General features: G+C 41.4%; 2 protein-coding genes across 2 annotated transcripts; both read right to left on the bottom strand.

The window, feature by feature from the left end:
• Positions 1-43: 43 nt before the first annotated feature.
• Positions 44-3,720, bottom strand: zgc:55558. The gene is made up of 5 exons (XM_020105939.2): positions 3,394-3,720; positions 3,106-3,218; positions 2,304-2,482; positions 1,797-1,956; positions 44-1,669 (listed from the first exon to the last, which is right to left on the bottom strand). The coding sequence occupies exons 2-5, from the start codon at positions 3,214-3,216 to the stop codon at positions 1,556-1,558; spliced, it is 564 nt and encodes a 187-aa protein (XP_019961498.1). The 5' UTR covers positions 3,217-3,218; positions 3,394-3,720; the 3' UTR covers positions 44-1,555.
• Positions 3,721-7,414: 3,694 nt separating this feature from the next.
• Positions 7,415-20,850, bottom strand: slc17a7a (solute carrier family 17 member 7a). The gene is made up of 13 exons (XM_020105938.2): positions 20,699-20,850; positions 12,262-12,514; positions 11,886-12,004; positions 11,570-11,684; positions 11,399-11,486; positions 10,818-10,904; positions 10,411-10,553; positions 10,091-10,240; positions 9,031-9,163; positions 8,592-8,702; positions 8,284-8,411; positions 8,080-8,149; positions 7,415-7,997 (listed from the first exon to the last, which is right to left on the bottom strand). Exons 1-13 carry the CDS (start codon positions 20,758-20,760, stop codon positions 7,642-7,644), a joined length of 1,815 nt encoding a protein of 604 aa, XP_019961497.2. The 5' UTR covers positions 20,761-20,850; the 3' UTR covers positions 7,415-7,641.
• Between the last annotated feature and the right edge of the window lie 677 nt (positions 20,851-21,527).

The raw sequence follows: 21,527 nt of genomic DNA, 5'->3' as shown, positions 1-21,527 counted from the left end.
AACCCCTTAATCAAGAGGATCCACAGATAAACAGGACAAGATGTAAAAGCTACAGACGTTTACTTGTTCATTACAGCAGAGTGATTTTACATAACTGTCAGATTTGTTCAGACCCAATCAAGTTACATATTTTTTACAGTGGAATTACATCATGTCAAAGTGGTGAGTCTGGCACTAGGGGCCTGATGGAAAAATTCTATACTTGATAATTCTAAACACTTTGTTAAAGTTGTTCCATTTGAAACTTCATTTAATTATGCAGATGGGTTTTTAACTTGGAAAATTAACTTCAAAAATCCATTACATTTTAAGAGCGAGTAATAATCAAAGAAGAAAAACACTGCAATAAAAAATGTTTCGCTTCTGAAGGTGTTGATCCAGCATCGAGTGGGATCAGATACCATGACTGTCACTGTGAGGCTGCTGAGTTAAATCACTGGTTTGAGTAGTTTCATGTCACCACATGGACGCATAGCACACGCACACACACACTACATGCTCTGATGGAGTGTGGTGAAGCAGAGGCTGAGCTTGGACACGGTGACTTACAACCACGACCACCAACACTGGGACTGACACAAAAGCTGCATTAAAAACTGGACTTTGGAATGCAGTGCGACTTTGGAATATGCAAAAAGCAGGACCAACACTTCAAATGATAAATGAATAATGGCAAGAAGTTATGGAAGCAGGGGTCAGACTTGACTCAGCTCTCCTTCATTTTGTGTTGAAACATATTCCTGAGAGAACATTTGAACTGGCACTACCACTAATCCTTAAGTCTATATTGATAAACTAAAGGGGGAATGGATAAAGTGCACCATGGAGACTGGAACACAACTTTGAAGCTTTTGTTACTCATGCTATAGAACTTTCTTTAACATGTGGTCTTTGTGAAAAAAATAACCCAACTATATATTGCTGTTGTGTTTCAAGCCCTAGATGACAAACGTTAGAAAAACACAAGGGGAAGATGAAGCAAAACATTTTCACAAGAGCGAAAAAGCATCCAAGTCATTAGGATACGCTTTTCTCATGACGAACATGCAGCAGCTCATCTACAACTTGTGTTGAGTCCTGGTGAGATGAATTCAAAACATTACCTGTTGTGATTGTGCAAAGTGCAGTGACGAACCACCGTGAACCCTTGACCGCCTAAAGTCAACAGGAGCTGAAAACACTGGCCGGATTATACGTAATTAGAAAATGATTCTTGGAAATAAATCTTTCTACCACAGACCCAAATTAGGTTTTCACAAAGGTAACCAAAAAGAAAAATTAACTTTCAGCTAAAAAACTACAGATTCTAGTAGTTTGGTCATCAAAACAAAAACAAACAAACAGCTGGATTCACAGCAAAAACTGCTCATTGGATGAAAACTCATAGCAACGTGCTGTTAGTAGAAACTGTGATGGCAGTACGAATGGATTTTGCCTGCTACCCTGTCTGGACTGGAGCTGAGCTGGAAGTCTCCAAATTGACAGAGGAGTAAAACAAGTGCCATGAAGGATGCTGTGTGTGTGTGTGTGTGTGTGTGTGTGTGTGTGTGGTCTGCTATAGTATCAAACAACGTCTCTGAGTGTTCTTCTTGCTCTTCTTGTTGCTGCGGTTGGTCTCCTTATATTTTCTAATCTCCCGTACCAGTGAATAGAAAGCTTCCTCCACACCCTACAAAACACACAAGTTATGTTATATTGTTAATTACGTTAATAAGTTTAATTTTATGTACCTTTGTGTTACTTGTTCAAACCTCGATGCAAACTAAAACAAAGGTGTCTCTGTCTTTCCTACATACCTGTCTGGTTTTGGCAGAGGTCTCAACAAACGGCACGCCGTAGCTTCGTGCCAGCTCCTGCGCCTGTCGCATTTCCACATTGCGGGTGCCCAGGTCGCTCTTATTCCCCACCAGCACCATGGGAACGCTGTCACTGTCCTTCACCCTATTGATCTGCTCTCTGAGGAGGAGGAGACATGTAACATTCAAGAGGCTGAAGACATCTTTCTTTCTGAGCGGTGGGTTACAGTTGCAGATCTGGGCCTGATGCATCACTGTCCCTCATAACCAGAGGAGGCATCAGCTGACGACATTTAAACTATGTGAATATGAACCAGACTGTCTGTAGATATTCGTTACTGACAATTACACGTGCCGTTCCTACTAATCAGTAAGTTGCTCGTCATGCTACATTGTCAGAAACTGCACGGTACAGTATGATGCAATAGTTGAAACAGACAATGAGTTCCACTACTGACACAGCGATCGGTTGCTGGTGAGAGCCTGCCACCGTGAGGCCTCTTGTACCTGTAGAGGTGAACGTCCTCAAAGGACTTGGTGTTGTTGATGGCAAACACGCAGAGGAAGCCCTCTCCTGTCCTCATGTACTGATCCCTCATGGCGCTGTACTCTTCCTGACCTGCAGTGTCCAGGATGTCCAGCAGACAGGTCTCTCCGTCAATCACCACCTGTTTTCTGTACGAGTCCTGCAACATAGCATGAGCATGATTAAGGCGAGCGGGGCTAAACATGTCAGCAGAAAAACCCAGGGTGGATTGCATCATGTTGAGTTCTTTAGTTTTTGACAGTTGCTCGGCCTCGTGGTGTAGCAACAAGACATTGCTGAATCAAATGTTTTGCAATGAAGTTTTTTTAAAACACCAAGTATGAAATTTGTACATATATTTACTGTGTTATGCATATATATATATATATATATATATATATAACATTTAAGTGAGGATCTGGGTATCAGGTATGTTCTCTACTTAGTGCATTTCTATAATAATGCAACACAAAATATGAATTATTATTTTAATACTTAATTTCTCTCTCGTTCTGATCTTGTCGAATATTTTATTTTGCTTTTAGTCTTTTCTCATCCGTAGCATTTTTTTAAAATGTTTAACTTGTAAAGCACCTTGTGACTGAGTTTTTAAAAAAATAAATCACAGTCACATAGGATTGTTATTCTTGGTTTGACGTTTCAGTGGGTGTTTAAAACTCAGTGACAGGTTCAGGATAAAGAATAACTCTGACAGAGTTGCTCACTCTGAACTCAGGACACTGTGTTGTGGTTGAACACAGTCTGTGGTTGGTGGTGTCTCACCTCGATGGTTGGGTCGTATTCATCTACGAAGTGGTTCTGGATGAGCTGGATGGTGAGAGCGCTCTTCCCCACGCCTCCTGCCCCCACCACCACCAGCTTGTACTCGGTCATGCCTTTGGAAGAAGAGTTGAAAACACCGGTTAACGAGCGACCACATCCACACCAGTTGCTCCTCTCCCCTTCCTTCCTGCTCGGACACGGCGAGGACACTGGCCCAGATTTCGGATGACTAGCTGTTGCCTCATGCTGAGCACTTCCTCTCGATACGAACTGTTTACGTGTTCTTACCTCACGTGGGCTCGGTGCACGGTCTGAGATGAGAGTTAGCACGCTTCACGTCTGGGTAAATCAGATTAGCTTGCTACATAACGTTAGCCTGCGACGGTTTCCTTGTTCGAACACTTGTGGAAACACTTCGCCAACTGTCCGCAACTTGTTTCCCGGGTCAGGACCACGTCTGTGGCTGCGGATGTGGATCGTCCCCGACGCTACTTGTCAGATTGTAACTTTGTGCGACAAGTTAATGAAACACTTAAATCCGTCCTGGCCCCTGCTCGGTCTCCATTGTGATTCATTGTGAAGCGGAGCAACCTCACGTTAATCCCCTCTTCACACAGCCAATCAAACGTCCGGAAGCAGACAGACGTCGTGAAGGCCCAATCATAATTGAGTTCAGATTTTTTTACCCCGCCCATATCTAGCAGCTGCGTCCAATCACAAATGAGAGTTGCTACCGACGGGCGTGGCCTCTCACACAGCCTCGCTTCCTCCAAACTTCATATCACAGAAGTAATTATAATAATTATTATAATTATCATTATTACAGTTGTTCTAATTTTAGTAATGCCAGCAACCATAATAGTAATAATAATAATGATTAAAACAATAATGGCAATAATATTAATAGTATGATAAGAATGATGATGATGATGACATTAATAATAATTATAATATTAATGATGATGATGCACTTTACTTACATAGAACCTTTCAAAACACAGTTACAAGGTTTAAAAGTTGAAAATGAAAAATTGAAGGCAAACAATAGGAAAACAAATCCAAAAGCAAACAATAAGAAATACACACTAGTACTAAATTAAATGTCATGTAAAACTCCTCACTAAACACATAATGTTGTCGTTGTGAATATGTTTCCTTCATAAACACTGTAATCAGAGTATCAGTTCCAGTTATCCTATTTTGAAAGACCTTACCGGAAGTGTGGTGTGACGTCTTTCTTGACTCCAGTGAATTATGAGTGAATCTCAGGTGACACGTGAGTGGTTACTGCCCTCTAGCGGTCTTACTGTAGAAACGCGTGGCTAATTGACAGCAGTAATCAGTAGAATAATAGAAAATAAAAATATGATAAAACAATAATAAAAATACTATAATATTTTAACATTAAGACAGCAATAACATGTATTGGTGTGGCAGTTTGTTGTTGATCTATTGTTATCTAGATGATATCAGAAGTGATAAATTAATAAATAAATTCAATCAATATTAAATATCAAACCCACAGATAATCATCGATTGAATATAGTTCCCATAAAGAGGCTCGAAATATGATCATTCTGACAACACACACACACACACACACACACACACACACACACACACACAGAGCAGGCATCATGCCCCACCCTCTGGTCCATCATCCTCACTTCCCTTGTCTGTGACGTCCATGTTTCTCGCTCCCTCTCCCACAGAGTGCATCTGCTGTCCCATCTAATCTTTGCCTAAAATCACCGAGATAATCCTGCATCCATCTGTCCTGAGAGAGGAGGAGAGAGGAGAGAGGAGGAGAGAGAGCGACAGAGAGCTGACATTGTGCTCATGATGTAAAAAAAAGAATCACTAATTTAACGCGTCATCGTTCTGTTTGGGTGTCAAATCCTGATGACACAATTGTGCTGAAATAGTGACATAACCTTAAATTAGTTAAATTTTTATTATACACAAGGATATCCAACATGTACATCTTTTATACATAGACTATTTTGCATGTTTAAATTTCATCATTTCCTTTTTTGAATTTTTTTTTTTTTTACACAGATTTCCCCCAGGTAACCACACATTTCATCAAGTAGGAGGAGGACGACACTGAAACAGCCATAAACTGAGACACAGAAGAAACTTGATCAGAAATACATTGATACAACATTTAAAAAGGAATAATCATTCATGTCTTTGAGAGGGTTCACTCAAAACTCAGTAGTGATTTGCCTTCGTTACATTTTCAAACAACTTATTGACACATTTCCCATTAAACTCTCACTTGAGTCAGATGATTCTGGATATTTTAACATTCCACTCTTCTACCTACACTCTGCTCATATCACAAACCTCACGTTAAACAGAAATAGATTCCTGGTCTGAGAAAGGGCTGTTGGCAAATATGCTTTTAATCTTCAAAGTAAAATACTAAGTGTCAGCATGACCTGTGAGAACAAGCAGAATGCATAACTTGTTTGTGTGTCTGTGTGCATGCACACGTTGTTACCTCTGCCAAGGAGGTTTCACCCCTGCAAGCACGATTACGCAAAAACTACCGGACGGATTAACACGAAACTTGGTGGAAGGATGCAGAATGGGTCAGTGAGGAACCTTTCGAATTATGAATTTTTGAAAATGTTGTTCGGGATCAGTATCAGAATTTCTTCCACCTTCTTTAACATTGCGAGATGGGGCGTCTTTCACCATTTTCTTAGTGAAATAATTCATGATCATGGTGAAAAAAATCAAGCATATTTATGGGACTGATATCTATGAGTGTGTGAAAACTTGTGCAGCTTAACTGAATCTAAAGGGGCTGTTGGGCCTTGGCGGAGGTTTGTGCTCAGTCAGAGTGATATTCTAGTTTTATGTCTGAATCTGGCTCTGTCTATGTGCAGATGCAAAAAGCTGTTGCACAGTTTGGTGGTTTCTCTCCTGGAGGTTGGTGAACCTCTGAACTCTTCACTACCGCTGCATCAAGGTGGAGAGGATACCACTTTTAAATTAAGTGCACCAATCCCTCCACACAATGCACATGGACAACTTGACTGTGCTTGCATGAAATTTGCAACCTACGTGTGTGTGTTAATGTGTAAAAGGAAGAGAGGGATGACGGCGTATACCGCGCTGCTGTGCTCATTTATACATGCTCACCGCACAATGTTTCAGCACCTGCACCCAACACAACACAACACACACACACTCTGACCCACCAACTCAAACATGACATTTAAAGACACGGTACAGATGGATGAAAGGATGAGAAGGAGAAAACACAGGGAGAGGCAGCAGCAGAGATACAGAGAAAGGCAGAAACAGAGGCAGCACGAGCTGTGATGCCCGGGAATATTATAATGATTGTTCCACACTGGTTAAGTACTGGAACTATCACACTCTACTAGTCAGCCTGGGCCACCTCTCCAAAAAGAGCACACACACACACACACACACACACACACACACACACACACACACACACACACTCTCTCACACACATAAACACACACAAAATGGAAGTGTCAGATGATTTAGTCGTAACTTGTGCTTTGTGACCCACAGGCCTGGCTGGACGTGACCTAGTTAGGTCAGACCCAGGTGAGATTCAGTGAGACACCACATTGCAGCTTCGTGCATGCGCCTTTGCACACACAAATGCACACACACACACACATTTAGGGCAGCCTGTTATATACACACACACACACACACACACACACACACACACACACACACACACACACACACACACACACACACACACACACACACACACCTAAGCACCTTCTCTGAAATACTCTCACCACATAAATGAACCCACACGCAGGTTTACGTTAACTGTGCACACCTCGGAAAAACATTGTTGCCATAAAGCAAAATAAACTGGATGCCTCTCACTGATTTTAAGTTTGCCTGTTGATTTTATCATCTGATCAACATGATTTCAATAATATCTGAGAAGCTTGACAGTAAAACAGACTTAGATAAAGAGGGGGTTGCTTTTTTCAAATTTAGATGAAAATATTTATGTTTTAAAACCAAGGCCCCAAAGGTGCTTAACCAGCAGGATGGTGGCTTACACATAAAAATTTAAATGCCACACAATTCCAGTGGCTTGAGAGACTTGCTGTACAGGCAGAAAGCCCACCATGCACACACACACACACACACACATCTCCTCAGCAATGTTGTGGAAACAAAGCTCCTGACCAATCTTAAAGAGCCCAGGAGCAGGAAGGAAGTCTGGGAGATTTTTTGCAGATGAATACTGGAAGTGTTTGTGAATGATAACAACTATATCCTTCATGCAATGTTTGACACACACACACACACACACACACACAAACACACACACACACACACACACACACACACACACACACACACACACACACACACACACACACACTGTGGAATGAATTGGATGTATACTTTTGATATGTGCAGTAGTAAATACTGTACAAAAGCACACAGCAGGTCCATTCAGTGTTGCAGTGACTCTTAGAATCTTCCTCTTTCCTTTATTTTGATTGAATTTATTTATTGATTGATTATTTGTTGGATCACGTTGCTCCTCTGTGTCAGCTCCCTCTCCTCCTCTCCACCGTACATGTAAGAGTTGTATCCAGGCGGTTGAACATACTCCTCAGACTTATCCCAGTCTTTCACCCACCCGGGTCCGGCTCCTCCGCGTCCGGCTCCTCCGCCTCCTCCTCCTCCGCCCCCTCCCCCATTAGAACCCACCACGGGCTGGCTCATGGCCCCGTACTGCCCGCCTCCACGGTAGAGCTCCTCTGTCTCATTGGCCAGTTCATCCTCATCGATGATGCCACACTTCTCCTCGCTGGTGTCTTCTATGTCCGCCCATGCCTGCTTCTCTCCTGATGCAAAGATTCCTATTGAAAAATAAATCGCTTTTTATTCTGAGGTCTCCTTCACTTACCTCACATGACAATGTATTTAAAAGTGGAGTCATACCATAGAAAATCACTCCTCCATAATGAACAAGAGAAGCTATAAGGAAGACATACTGCCACTCCTCACGTGTCTGGAATAAAGTAGAAAAACTGAGTTCAGGATTGATTTAATCTTCTCTCAATGTCCATTAAATAAAATAAAATAAATACAACTTAAAAGTTTGTTGCTTTGCATTGTTAAGTTCATATCAGTGAATGTTTGTACCTTGTGTTTGGTCATGGCTCCGACTATGAGAGGACAAACCATTCCTGATAATGTTCCCACCCCGTTTGAGATGCCCATCAGTATGCTGGCATATCGAGGGGCGATGTCCAAGTGATTGACATTAAACCCTGAGAGGAAAACATACAGAAACCAGCACACAATTTATTTCTTAAGGTTTTGCCAACTGCCAAACTGATCCTTTAAAACAGGAGCAACAACCCAGTTTTCAAAAACTCTTGATTTCATGACTGAATTAACTCAAGACATGAAAGTGACACAGCTGACGAGATCTGATTAAACTCTCTTACCTGAGATTGCAAATCCACTGAAGCCAACAGCGAGGACCAGGAAGGAAATGGCAACACCTTTAGTGTGAGAGAATCCCACCACCAGCAGGAGGGTCGCCTCCATCCCAAAACCTGAAACACACAATGAAATGTAACACAAGAAGGGAGGAATCACTTTACAGCTTTATAGTCTGACAATGATTGTGTGACTGTGACTTGTACTGTAAAGCACTTTGAGTGGTCAGTTCAACCAGAAATAATACAATATGATATAAATACAGTCCATTTAGTCCATCCATGTTACTACATTGTAATTATATCGTAACAATTACACATTTGCATCCGAGGTGTTCTTATGCAGGTGATTCAGAGCTTTATTCTGTTTTCTGATCTGAGGTTTCTTTCTTTTTCTTTTCATTGTTTTATTTTGTAATCGTCCTAACCGTCCTCCAACTCTCACCTCCGCAGTTCATCATCTTCCTGACGTTGGTGGTGGACATCAGGTTGTGGGTTCTCAGGTAGTCTGCCAACTGGCCTCCAATTGGCACAATGATAGTCATCACCAGATGGGGCAGAGCAGACACCATGCCCACCTGAAAAAGAGAAGAGAGACGGAAAGAGAGAGAGAGATAGGTACAGTAATTACAAAACGACTTGAAACAAGGGGAGGAGGATTCTTGAAGAAAATGAAAAGCTCCTGTTTCTATTTATATTCAAAGGTATCACAACTCAAAAGCAAAATATTGGAAAGTACCAAGTTATTATCAATCATAATCAAACTAAATTCTTTAACACCAGCTGAAGCGTCCATGAGCAAGGCCCTGCCACCTAACTTATCCCAGGTGTACAGTAGTACATTGGGCGATGCATACCCTGCACACACGCTGTATACACTCTATATTATATATTGAAATGATGACATTTCATAATCAGTGTTAGGTTGTTTCTTCAGCTCCATAATTTACAGATATCTCTGACTGTATATAAAGATGGACGACACATCTCCACTTCCTCCCAGGATCCAGACAAGAAGCCAACATATCACAGATATGAACTGTCTTCACAGTAGTGATCGGGGCATCGGGGGAGCAGCAGTTTTAAGGTCCTGCTGATACACGTGCGCAAACAATCAAGATTCAGATTCAGCTGTCTATCGTGATGTTTCACCTCATTTGTATGACATAATTAAAACCAATCTGTTTGACAAAAATGACAAAAACATCCTGGATTTGAACATTTGTACTTCAACCCATGTCCCATACACAACATGGAGGCGGCAGGGTTCATGACATATACTCCGTCCAGCCACCAGGTGGCAACAGAGACACTTTGGCTTCACTTTTTTTTTTTTGTCATGTCATCCATCTTTACGCACAGTTTATGACCTTGACTTTTGAGTAATCAGCCCCATGCAATTATTTTGGACATAAACACGCATACAGGTGTGCATGGCTGTGCTGGTGCACAGATACTGTTTCTACAGCTGTGAAAGTCTTTACATGTGGACGTTATGGTCTCACCTTGCTGATCTCGAAGCCAAACACTTCTTCAAAGTAGGCCGGCTGGCTGATGAGCAGCAGGTAGAAGGTCCAGCTCCTGCAGAAGTTGGCCACAATGATGGCGTAGACTGGCATAGAGGTGAAGAAGTGTCTCCATGGGGTTTTAAATTTCTGCCACCAAAAGGAAAAAGTTATCACTTGGATTCAATGATGAGTGAATAATCAACAACTAGCATCAGATGTGTGTGTGTGTGTGTGTGTGTACATCTGCACTGTGTGTCTTTGTGTGTAGGTCTAAGAGCTTTTTGGTGTTTGACAGCGAGGCTGTACATGAACCATACATGGAGAGGGTTGAGAAATGATGCAGACTCTCCGATTGCATCTTCGATGTACTTCCTCTCCTCTGGGGTGATGGTGGGATGCACTGCAGGACTCTCGTACGACACCAGGATCCAGAACAAATACCAGAATATCCCAAAGCTGCCTGAGAGAGGAGGGACAGACGCACAAGGGAAAACAAAGAGTGAGCGATGATGAGAAACAAAGTGAGGACTAGCGATAAAACAACTTAGTTCTGTAAATGCAACTGACACATGTATTAAGTCATTGAAGTTGTTATGAAAGCTTTGCTATTCACTCTTGCAAGCAACAGAAACATACTGGTAATGGTCATATATAAGTATTTTACTAGCTGAACAGTCATGTTACTGTAGTAAACCAACACTTATTTAAGTATAAGGATACTAACCATAGACGTAGAATACTGAAGGCCACCCAGTGTATTGCACCAGTATCCCAGCTAAAGGCATGGCCACCACAGCCCCTGCATAGGATCCTGAGACAAACACAATGAAAACAACAGATCATTTATTATTCATTTGTAGCCGTACAGTAATATCTGCCTTAAAATAGGTAATATAAAGCTGTGGAAACCCACATGTCTTCAAATCTCTAAAATGAACAGGAAATTCTTGTTGCTAATCTCGGCAGAAGAAGTTATGGTTACATAAAAACACTGAATTGATTACCACAATCCTTGGACCGTTTTTATTTTTACGAGGGAGTAATTCATGGATCTTCTGGATTGTGTTTGTGAAATGTTGTGCAGCTTGATTGAATTTAACTGTCCGACCTTGGAGGTAGAATGTGCTCTAATGACTGACATGCTAGTTTTATGTCTGAATCTGTTTTGTAACCTTAAACTCTTAAAATGTGCAGATATTTCCTGGATTCTTGGATCTACACAACCTCATTTTCAAACCCACAGACCCCAGTGATCACAGATATTGAATTCTGGGTAAATGTGTCAACAGGGTGTTGAAACTTAACCACAAAAGGCTGTTGTGGCCAATCGACTCCTCTCCAGTGGAGGCGCCCACTTGGCCCAGATCCCGTGGCAGGCTGGGTATGATACACCCTGAAGGACATAACACAGTCAGGGACATGCTCGTCTAGCACACACAGCTTCAGAACACATATGCACACAGAAACACGGTGTACCTCAACAAGGCCCTGGCATATCCTGACCAGTATGACACAGCTGTAATGGCAGCGAGCGGCAGATGGAATCAGCATGTTGAGGGTGGAGGTGGCCACGATGGCAAAGCCGAACACTCTTAAAGACACAAACAAGCAGCCTCAGATCAAATACTCAACATATTCATTTAAATGTGTTTTTTGAAATTGGAGTGACATTATTGTTTCTTGTTGAACTGTATAGCAAGGTACAATTTAGAGGGACTAATAAAGTATCTTGTATTGTATCGAACCGTAGAGCCCATATTGGACAAGATTTGGTAAATTAAAAAATATTCACCTGTTAGCTGCAAATTTTTGACATATAAAACCACCAGGGATCTGTGTGACAATATAGCCCCAGAAGAAGGAGCCATGGATCATCCCCACTGTCTCCGGGTCCCAGGTGAACTGTGCAGCCTGGAGAAAGAAGTATATTTATTTTAACAATTCAATTTGAAGCAACAGATATGAGAACAGCAAATTAACTTTATTGGAGACCAGCCTTTAAGTCATTTTTCACCTGTCCGCCTCTACATACATTTTTTAAAGCTACTGGTATAAATAGTTGTATCTTTAAAATGTTTTTCTGGCCTGACTTGTGTCCTGAACAAAAATAAAACAAATACAATACAAACACATTTGCCAAAAACTGTGATTTCTCAAGTTAAACTCACCACAAGAACTTCCTTGTTGCCCTTGTAGACAGTGTGGTCGTTGACCATGCTCACAATGGCCACACCCAGGTTGCACCGGATGCCGAAAGAGATGCAGAAGCCCAGGCCAGACAGGATGGCGATGATGTAGCGCCTGGGCAAACCAAAGCAGGTGCAGTCCACCACCGGCAGCTCTTTCTCCTCCACCAGCTCAGGACGGCCTTCCGCCGATAACTCAATGGTTTCTCCATTGGGCTGCCGCTTCTCGATCAGCCTGCAGGAGGACATAGAGAGTTCAGACAATAAGGTTTAGATATCCAAGCACCATGGACATGTAGAAAATGTTCTGATATTATTGATGCATTGATGCTGCCATAAAAACAGAACAGTTTTTAAAAGTACAATTTAACAAGACAGGATTTTTCAGTAACAGACCCAGAGGTGAGTCAAACGCAGATGTCAGGCAGCATCTTTTCTGATGATCTGTTCTAACACTGCAAGGACATCTTCTGGAAAAATGCTGCTCCTTATTTGCTGATGAATTAAAGTGGTCAAAGGTAGATTTCCATTAAAAAACAGGACAGGGAGAGACAGAGGGGAAGAGGGAGAGGTGACAGTGAGGTGACAGACTGATGTACGCCTCCATCAGGGACAAAAACTTGCATAACATAGAAACCGTGGCCTCGAATGGTGATTTCCTGGGAGTATGAGGAACATTTCCAGTTCAGGGGACTTTGGGTTGTAAAAGCTTAAAAAAGTTGCAAACACAGCGTCCTGGTGTAAGCAACCATCTCTGAGCAAGCTGACTTTCCTCGAGCGCTCTCTTCAGATGTACACGCACCGACAACATGCACCGTGTTGGGGTCGTGTCTGACTCAGTGTGTGGAAGCAGCTGTCACAGGATGAGGAGCAGAGTTGCCCCAGCGTCCTCTGCTTCAGGACGCCTAGGACCTGCTGCCGCGCTGGTGCTGCTCAAGATGTCCACTCTCCCACACACAAACAGGAGGACGACACTGAACCACGTGGTGCCACTGAGAGTACATTATCTATTGTTTTCTCTTCATCATTTTCTCCTTTTTATCTGAGTTTGGAGTTTCCTCATTTCAAATGTATTAGATTTACAACAGTGTTTCAACGGTTCCTGTTAACATTGTTTTGCTCTGTGCATGGATGGGGGTTGGTGGATGGAGTATTGTTTTTATTGTCTTTCTTTTATTCTATAAAGCACTTTGTGAGGTCATAGTCAATGTGCTTTAAATTGGTTTACAAGTCACTGTACTGCAAAGTTAATCAATATTTAAAATGTTATATTTAAAAAAGAATACCTTGATTCCTTCACACACACTTGGATAGTTTGTGTCTAAAAACATTGGCTCCATTTGTTTCCCCTTTGAATTATTTCAAACAATTTTTTATTTTTATTAGAAGAAAACAAAAAGTGTTGTTTTTCATGCTACCACTCAATTTGTGCAAGACCATTTTTGTCACTTTTTTCCACTGGAGTCAAACAGAGAAGTCAGGAGAGCGACCATCTGTGTATAACAACCCCCCCACTAATAAACACACACACACCAGCAGATACACAGTAATAAGACATGGCACAACAGTTTTGAATCTATCTATAAACACATATGAATACAGTATATATATATACATATATATATATATAAGCTTAACAGGAGTGTGTTTTTGTGTAACTGTAAATTCACAGTGAAGTGCACTTGTATGTCAGCTGTCCACTTTCCATTGGACTGATCCAGTTAGTCAGTGAGCTGGAGAATCGTGCACAGGAAAGGGCACGATGACCACGAGGATTTGCATCATGTGATGAGGATGATTACATTTAAAAAAAAAATATGGTGTTTAAAATTTGAGCTTCAGCACATTTCCAAAGACGCAACATGGAACCTCCTCTGTTTGTCAAGGAAATGTTTCAGGCTCTCAACAGGAACTGCAAAATAACTTATTCACACACAAGACAAGTCAGGCTCCGACACTGGTTAATTATTGATGTGTTTTTGGTTGAGATAAATAATTGAATACAGCTTTTACACTATGATCTGTCACTACCCATCTATCTGTTGTTCGTCTGCCTCTCTGCATGTGCACCGTTTCATCCGTGCAGTCGTTATATTTTCTTCCTTATGCTTGTGGATTCCACTCCCTCCCCCATTTCAACACAGCCCATTCTGCATAATCTCTTTATACGTTCATGCAATCGGTCGATATGGAACAACAAGACCAAGATATGTCAGTAAAATGATCTCCCAAATAAACCTGGGTCCATCATGAGATTCAGTTTTTTTTTTTTTTAAGTAAGAAGTAAAGGACAACAGAGCTGTAATACTTTGTAAAGCAACGTTTTTGAATTCGTAAGAGATTAAAGAGGCTGCTGCATGCATCCTCCCTCGCTCTCTCTCTTTGTCTCTCTCTCCCTCCCTCTCTTAATCTGTTACAACATTCAGATTAGGATTACAAAAATGATTTACTTCCGGAAATGAATATGGAAGGACAGGCTAGCGCTGGGGCCTGGTGCAGCGTGCTTCTCTCTCTTATCACGACACACTCTGTTGAGTTCATGCTGCTCTTTGGTTCATTTGTGTGAATCAGATTAAGTTTTATTTACACACAATTGTCTTTTACAAATCAAAGTAAATGGTTCCTAAAATGACAGTTTTGTGTCTCTTGTTTGGTTTTATGTTTTTAGATTCTCAATGATTCATTTCTTTTTCTTTTTACCTCTGCTCAGGAGGTTATGTGTTATGTGTCTGTTTGTTTGTTGGTTGATTTGTTAGCAGGATTACACACCAACAAATAAACCAATTTCCACCAAAGTAGGTGGAGGGGTGGGGCCTGAGTCTGGGAACACATTTGATTTTAGTGCGGATGCAGATTAAGGGTCAGATGCGTGCAGGAACATTTTTTTCATCTGTCTTCAACATTGGGCATTTTTCTTCTTTTTTTTTCAGATCGATTTTCATCATGATCATAAATGTTTTTTATGTAAATAAATGAATGAATATTTTGTATTTATGAGCAGGAGTAATAAAAATATCCAGCATATATTATATTTATGAGTGTATGCGTCTATGAGTGTACAATCTGGTGTGGAGGCAAATGCTGCATATTTTCAGATTTATTGAAATTATTCTAGTGTGCTTACTTCATGTCTCCTGAGCAAATACATGCAGTTCTGGACATGCAAACCTTGAGATGCCTTTGTGACAATTATCCTGTAATTCTAAGCAATAAGTCGATGTGACACAAACAAAGGTGTTTTCTTTTGAATCGCTGTCGTCTCTGCACCAAACAAACGCTCTGCCTCGGCCCCTGAGTGGAGCTCTGCTTCCTACTTCAGAGTTAGTGAGGGTTGCAGGAGGATCCTCATTAAACCTCAGGACAGATTGCAGCCTGACACCTACACATATGCTACCAGCTAACGAGGCTAGCCCACAGCAGAAATTACTGTTAATTACACGGATGCTTTGCACTAAAGGGCAATCTGGCCTGGGAGTGTGTGTGTGAGTGTGTGAGTGTGTGAGTGTGTGTGTGTGTGTGTGTGTGTGTGTGTGTGTGTGTGTGTGTGTGTGTTTGAAAAGAAGGCCACACCGTCGAGCAAATACAATGAAAGACACAAAGAAAAGAAGAGTTGTCCCGGGACATTCGCCTTTGTGCAAGACGCTCATGTCCACTCAGGTGATGTCACTTCTTTTGTAAGCATGCAGCGTGGACTTGATTGGTCTCAGCTGGCAACGATTAATGAGGCAGAGTGCACGAGCCGGCGGGAGCCCCGTGACCCCGGGCCCTCTGAAATATCATAATTACAACAGTAACAGGCTCAGTGTGAGTAACTGCTCACGTCACACTGAGCGCCGTGTCCTCGAGGACGTCCGACTAGAAACCTGAAATGTGCAAAGTGAAACCTGACAACATGATTCAGGATTCAAATTCTTCAACTCTTTGATCCAGTTTTAGTAGATTTACCTTGAACATCAGAAAATAATGTAAAAACTTGATTAGCATTTCCATCACTTTCTCTAACATTGCGAGACTGAGCACTGAATGTGAATCCCAAAACACAATATTTCCACATCATTAACAAATATGTATTCAGATAAGACGTTATTTATCTAAAAGGAAAGTCTTGTGTCAGTTTGCTCCAACATTACACAACAGAACAATTTATATTAGAATAGAACACAGTGAAAATAACAAGAATTAAGTCTAGACTGTAAATGAAGATCAAAGTATAAGAAATAATGTTTATTGTAAATGAAATAAAAAATAGTAGTAATAATAGTAATGCAGAACCAGTGCCAACCATAGAAATGAGAATAAGATAAGCATAAGCAAAGTTAAATTAGACAGAGAAACTAATACTTAACTAAGGTGGTATTAAGTTGTAATGAAATGATAAAGTGAGAGAAAGTAATGTGGGACATTGCACATGATATTGATATTGAACATATTTAATGTGAATTAATTTACACCCAGTATGATGAACCATGGTTGTTTCTTTGGAGGACATGAACTGAATGAAACATCTGCCTGGAGCCCACACAACTCTCCACATTCGCTCTGATATTGTGAAAATATTTATCATTTTACAAGATGTATATAATCTGTGAGAAGGAGTGACACGTGCTGCTCGGTGACTCTGTTTTTTGGAACTCTGTATGTTACATTCACCAATTCACAGAGCGTCCTGCATAATCCTCTCATAAGAGGATGATGGAGACTGAGCGAGAGACAGCGATGGAGGTTGACGGTAAAAATATTATGTAACGCCAGACGCCCTGGTCATCACATCTGTGTGCCAATTGATCCTCCATTGTGCTGCATTTCTCCCCTCAGCCCATCCACCTCAGTCCTCCTGTATCAGAATGATTTCACCCTTGTTTGACCTCTAAAGTCGTGGGTCCGATTTTTTAAAGGGTGGTAGCTTTAGGATTTCTTTCTAATTTTTTAAATGGAAATGTCTGCAGATAATTTTGATAGTGGTGTCTCCCCCTTCCTCCACGAGCCTCTCACTGTCCCTGAAGTGAACAGATTGGGTCTCGGTGGGACTGTGTCACCCAGGGAGACACCCTCCTCCCCATCCTGTCACACCACTTTTTTTCCCCCCTCTCTCCTGTGGACACACACACACACACACACACACACACACACACACACACACACACACACACACACACACACACACACACACACACACACACACACACACGACCTTCATAGTCGTATTATCGAAATAAGAGTGAAAAAGTAAATCCCTGCAAATGCACTCACACACCAACACACACTTCTCGCTACCTTTATCGGACGGTAGGCGATAAACTGAGCTGGGTCACAACACGATCATCACGTTACATATTAAGATCATTTCCAGTTCTGCTGTGTACCACGGTGTTTTTAAAACCGAGCTTCAGCAACACACGGAGGCTGCATGATCACTTAATACTGGATGTGTGCTAACGTCATGGATATGAGCAGCATGGCTGCCAACAACCATGCACGCTGAGCGGTTGCAGCTTACTCTCCAAACAGCTCAACTCTGATGTATCTGATATAGGTTCACTATGGAGACCCCTCCATACACAGGACTACATGTTGATACTCCAACACATAACAACACAGGCAGAACGACACCGGCATAAAGTGACAGAAACTCAAAAGATAACTAGAATGTCTCTCTCAGCCAAGGCCCAACAGTTATTCAATGAAGCTGCACAAAATGTTCACACACTCGTAGATCTCACTTCCCTCAAGATCGATGAAATGTTCCCTGGGAAATACGTGAAAATGTTGAAAATCGTTCCTCCTTGCAATTTTAGAGAAAGCGAAATAAGATTCTTGTGATCCGCCCCCTGATCCACATCCACACCAAAATTCAATGGGTTCTTCTCTAACCCATACAGCATGCTCACCAAGTTTTTCACCAAGATGTTTCTCACTACACATGTTTTTTCAGACAAGCTACAACTGTGACATTAGATTTCATAGCTTTTATACAAACCAGCCATTAATCAGGAAAACCTTCATATTTTGCATGTGCACAAAGAAGTGGAGCCAAGTTGCAAAGCTGCTTAGTTTCATGAAAACATTTTTTCGAGAACATTCTGTTTTATAAATATAATATAAGACAATAATTATCTGTTAAATTCTGATTCATATCTAAATATCTTATGTAGACAAACTGAATACTTTTATTATGTGTTGCTTTGTGTGCAGTGAAACATAATGCAGTCCAGCAGATCAAATTTAAATTATTTTAATTTATACATGTTGTAATCTTGTCATTTCTTTGAAAGGCAAGAAGTCAAATACACACTTTCTTCAAAAAGTTGTAGAATAAATCTGTCTTTATATTTCATGCTGTGTTGTGGAGCAGCTCCCTGGCACAGGAAGATAAATAGATGATTTTTGGGCATTTCTTTAAAGTGATGTTAACAGAGTGAAATAGTGTGAGGAGAGATGAGGAGTGTACTTGACCTACAGTGCTGAAGTTTATGCTTAGCTAGTGGAGTTTAATATAGAAACAGGAGATGCATTCTGATGGAGAAAATGTTTAAATAATAGATGGACGCCTGGCTGCTTTCATCAGGAGGGATCGTGGTTTTGTCTGTGAGATGGTGAGATTGCACACAGACACACTCGCATATTCACACCGAGCAGGGAAGCTCTCCACACTAATGAACATATTTTTAATGCACACACGTACAACATGAAACAGACATGGTTGCTTGCACTTTGCACTGAGTCCACATAAAACAATGAGTGTACTGTGGTTAAGATGAGGAAATGCCCCACTGCAACCAATCTCAATCCAATCCGCCACATCACATCTCTCATAGCATCCGTGCACACGCATGGCTCATGACCAGTAAGAGAGAAAAAGCCTGAGATTTGCATGTCTGTTAATCTGGGAGACCCTGATAGGCAGGAAGGTGTCGGTGCGGGTTTCTCAATGGACGGATGGATGAAGGATGGAGAATGGATGGGATGGAGGATGGAGGGAGCGGCTGGAGGAAGGAGCGGCTGGAGGAAGTGACATGGGGCTGGGATGGAGTGAGTGGGAGGGGAGAGTTCAGGGATTTGCGTGGCTCGACAGCTGGACTGAAAAACAGGCTATTTCAGGACGGGATTTATACGTTTGGTTGCTACCTCAAATCCTGAGAGCGTGAAAGCTTAAAGCAGTGGTTATTGCATGAGGTTCCACCAGTGTCTTTAATCTCTTTTCTAATGAAATATTGTCTGCAAACCAATCTGTGTTGCAACTTTTATACAATTTATTCAGCACTTTATCACAATCGCCATTAAAGGTAGTTATAAATATATTGTGTTCTTCTCTTTTAAAAGTACATGCACGGATTTTTTTTTATCACTATAGGCCTGCGAGTAATGTGTCCATCAGATGATGATGTAAAATGTTCAGATCTCCTCAGACAGTTCACCACCCAGAGAAGCATCGCACAGCTATTGGAGCTGTGAAGAGTCATTAAAAGAAAAGTTGTCAGTTTGCCTTTTTTTTTTTAAATTGTGTATCGACTGATACACTTTGACTGGCTGCTGTTGTAGTTCAATTCTAATTGTTGTAATTTTAGTTTGAATGATTGATATTTTAGTTTGAAAACCGAATGAACAAATTAGAGATTATAGAAAAAAGTCTCATCAGAGGAAAACAGATCAGATGTTACTCTTTGACTTTTCTTGAAATGTTATAAACACTTAAAATCACTACACAGACTGATAACATTGGCTTTTACATTGTGCATAGATAGATAGAAAGAAAGATAGATAGATGAAGACTTTGGCACCATCTGCTCAGCGCTCTCATCCAGCCAGGTCGTGCCAATAACGCATAGAAATATTATGTAACCGCACTTTTCCTCTGACACACCAACACGTTCAATGCACAATGAGCTGGGACAGACAAACAAACAAACAAACAAACAAACAAACAAACTAACAGGATAAAGCGAGTTCAGACACAAACAGCATCGCTCTTAGTTTCTGGAAGAAAAGTGTCGAAAGCATCGAACCACAGTGAACAAAGCATAAGTTCACCGCACTGTCACAAAATGAAATGAACAATCAAATAAAAACCAAAGATGAAATTAGAGCCAAATAATCCGTCCATCTCTTGCAGCATTTTTGAATTAACCTCTGTCAATGCTGCGCACAGCTGGGGCTGAGCCTCTGACGACACGATCTGCTGCTTAAATCCAACAGTCGCCTCTTTCCTCAGTTCAAATCAATAAGGAACAAACTTTTCCTCTACTTCACACCTGCAGGTTGGATGAGAGACAGGGGGGGGGGGGGGGGATGCGAACCTTTAGCGTGACGAACCGCAGGGTCCCGCAGAGCCCACCTAGATATCCATCCCCAACACACGCGTAAAAACGGGGGTAAAAGTCAGAGGTGGGGTCGGGAACATTTGAATGAGGTGTGTAGCTACCTGTGAATTTTCCCCAGAGTTTTCCCCGCCACCGCCTTAAACCTGTCCGGTCGGATCTCCATCCTTACAGCTCCCTGACCCGGCCCCGGTGTGCCGATGTCCCGCGCACTCCTGTCCCGCCCAAGTGCGCGCAGTCTCTCTCTCTCTCTCTCTCTCCCTCCCTCCCTCTCTCTCTCTCTCTTGCAGCTTTTACTCCCGTTTGATTCGGAGTGGTCTCTAGTTGAATATACTGATGCAAAAACACACGTTCTTTGCACTACTGTGTGATTACATAGCAAAATTGTTTTGGCACAGAATTGGCCCAAATACCATATGGATGGAATGATGGAACATGGGCAGTCAGCTTCCCTTAGCTAGAAACAGATAAGCAAATCATTTCAAATATAAAAGACACATTTCTTATCACACAATGAAAGCTGTCCTGAAGATTTTAGTGACCAATATTTCCCAGAAGAGCAGTGTGAGAGATACAATAATATGAAATACAGAGGTACTGAGAGGTACTGGCAATATAGTATGTGTAACAACAGCTGTCCCACCAAAAATTAAGACTGTAAAGTGAAATTGATGAACATTGCTCAACACAAATGGAGACACTGAAATGAAAAATGACGGAACTTCCCTTAAAAATCCACAAATTCTTACAGATACATAGAAAAACAGACCTGGTGTTTAAGGGAAGTTCCAGAGCTTCACTGAAAATGCAGCAAATATCTGTAACATATAGGAACTGTGATTATGTATTTGACTGATTGAAGTGTAGGGTAAGTGTTGGCTTGAACTGCTTCTGTGCTCCCCAAAAATATTTATTTGTATTATCCTATCCTTT

The sequence above is a fragment of the Paralichthys olivaceus genome, chromosome 5, assembly GCF_024713975.1.
Source record: "Paralichthys olivaceus isolate ysfri-2021 chromosome 5, ASM2471397v2, whole genome shotgun sequence".
Classification (NCBI taxonomy): domain Eukaryota; kingdom Metazoa; phylum Chordata; class Actinopteri; order Pleuronectiformes; family Paralichthyidae; genus Paralichthys; species Paralichthys olivaceus.
The sequence above is the reverse complement of the archived record's forward strand: the minus strand, read 5'-3'. Positions and strand labels throughout refer to the sequence as shown.

What these genes read in the sequence shown, in the direction of transcription:
- zgc:55558 (XM_020105939.2), bottom strand. Translation starts at nt 3,216, where the DNA reads ATGACCGAGTACAAGCTGGTGGTGGTGGGGGCAGGAGGCGTGGGGAAG. An exon ending in AATACGACCCAACCATCGAG is followed by an intron (nt 2,483 to 3,105) that starts GTGAGACACCAC and finishes GCTATGTTGCAG; the next exon opens with GACTCGTACAGAAAACAGGT. An exon ending in GAGGACGTTCACCTCTACAG is followed by an intron (nt 1,957 to 2,303) that starts GTACAAGAGGCC and finishes CCTCCTCCTCAG; the next exon opens with AGAGCAGATCAATAGGGTGA.
- slc17a7a (XM_020105938.2), bottom strand. Translation starts at nt 20,760, where the DNA reads ATGGAGATCCGACCGGACAGGTTTAAGGCGGTGGCGGGGAAAACTCTG. An exon ending in TTGGCTTCGAGATCAGCAAG is followed by an intron (nt 9,164 to 10,090) that starts GTGAGACCATAA and finishes TCTCTTTTTCAG; the next exon opens with GTGGGCATGGTGTCTGCTCT. An exon ending in CAGTGGATTTGCAATCTCAG is followed by an intron (nt 8,412 to 8,591) that starts GTAAGAGAGTTT and finishes TTTTCCTCTCAG; the next exon opens with GGTTTAATGTCAATCACTTG.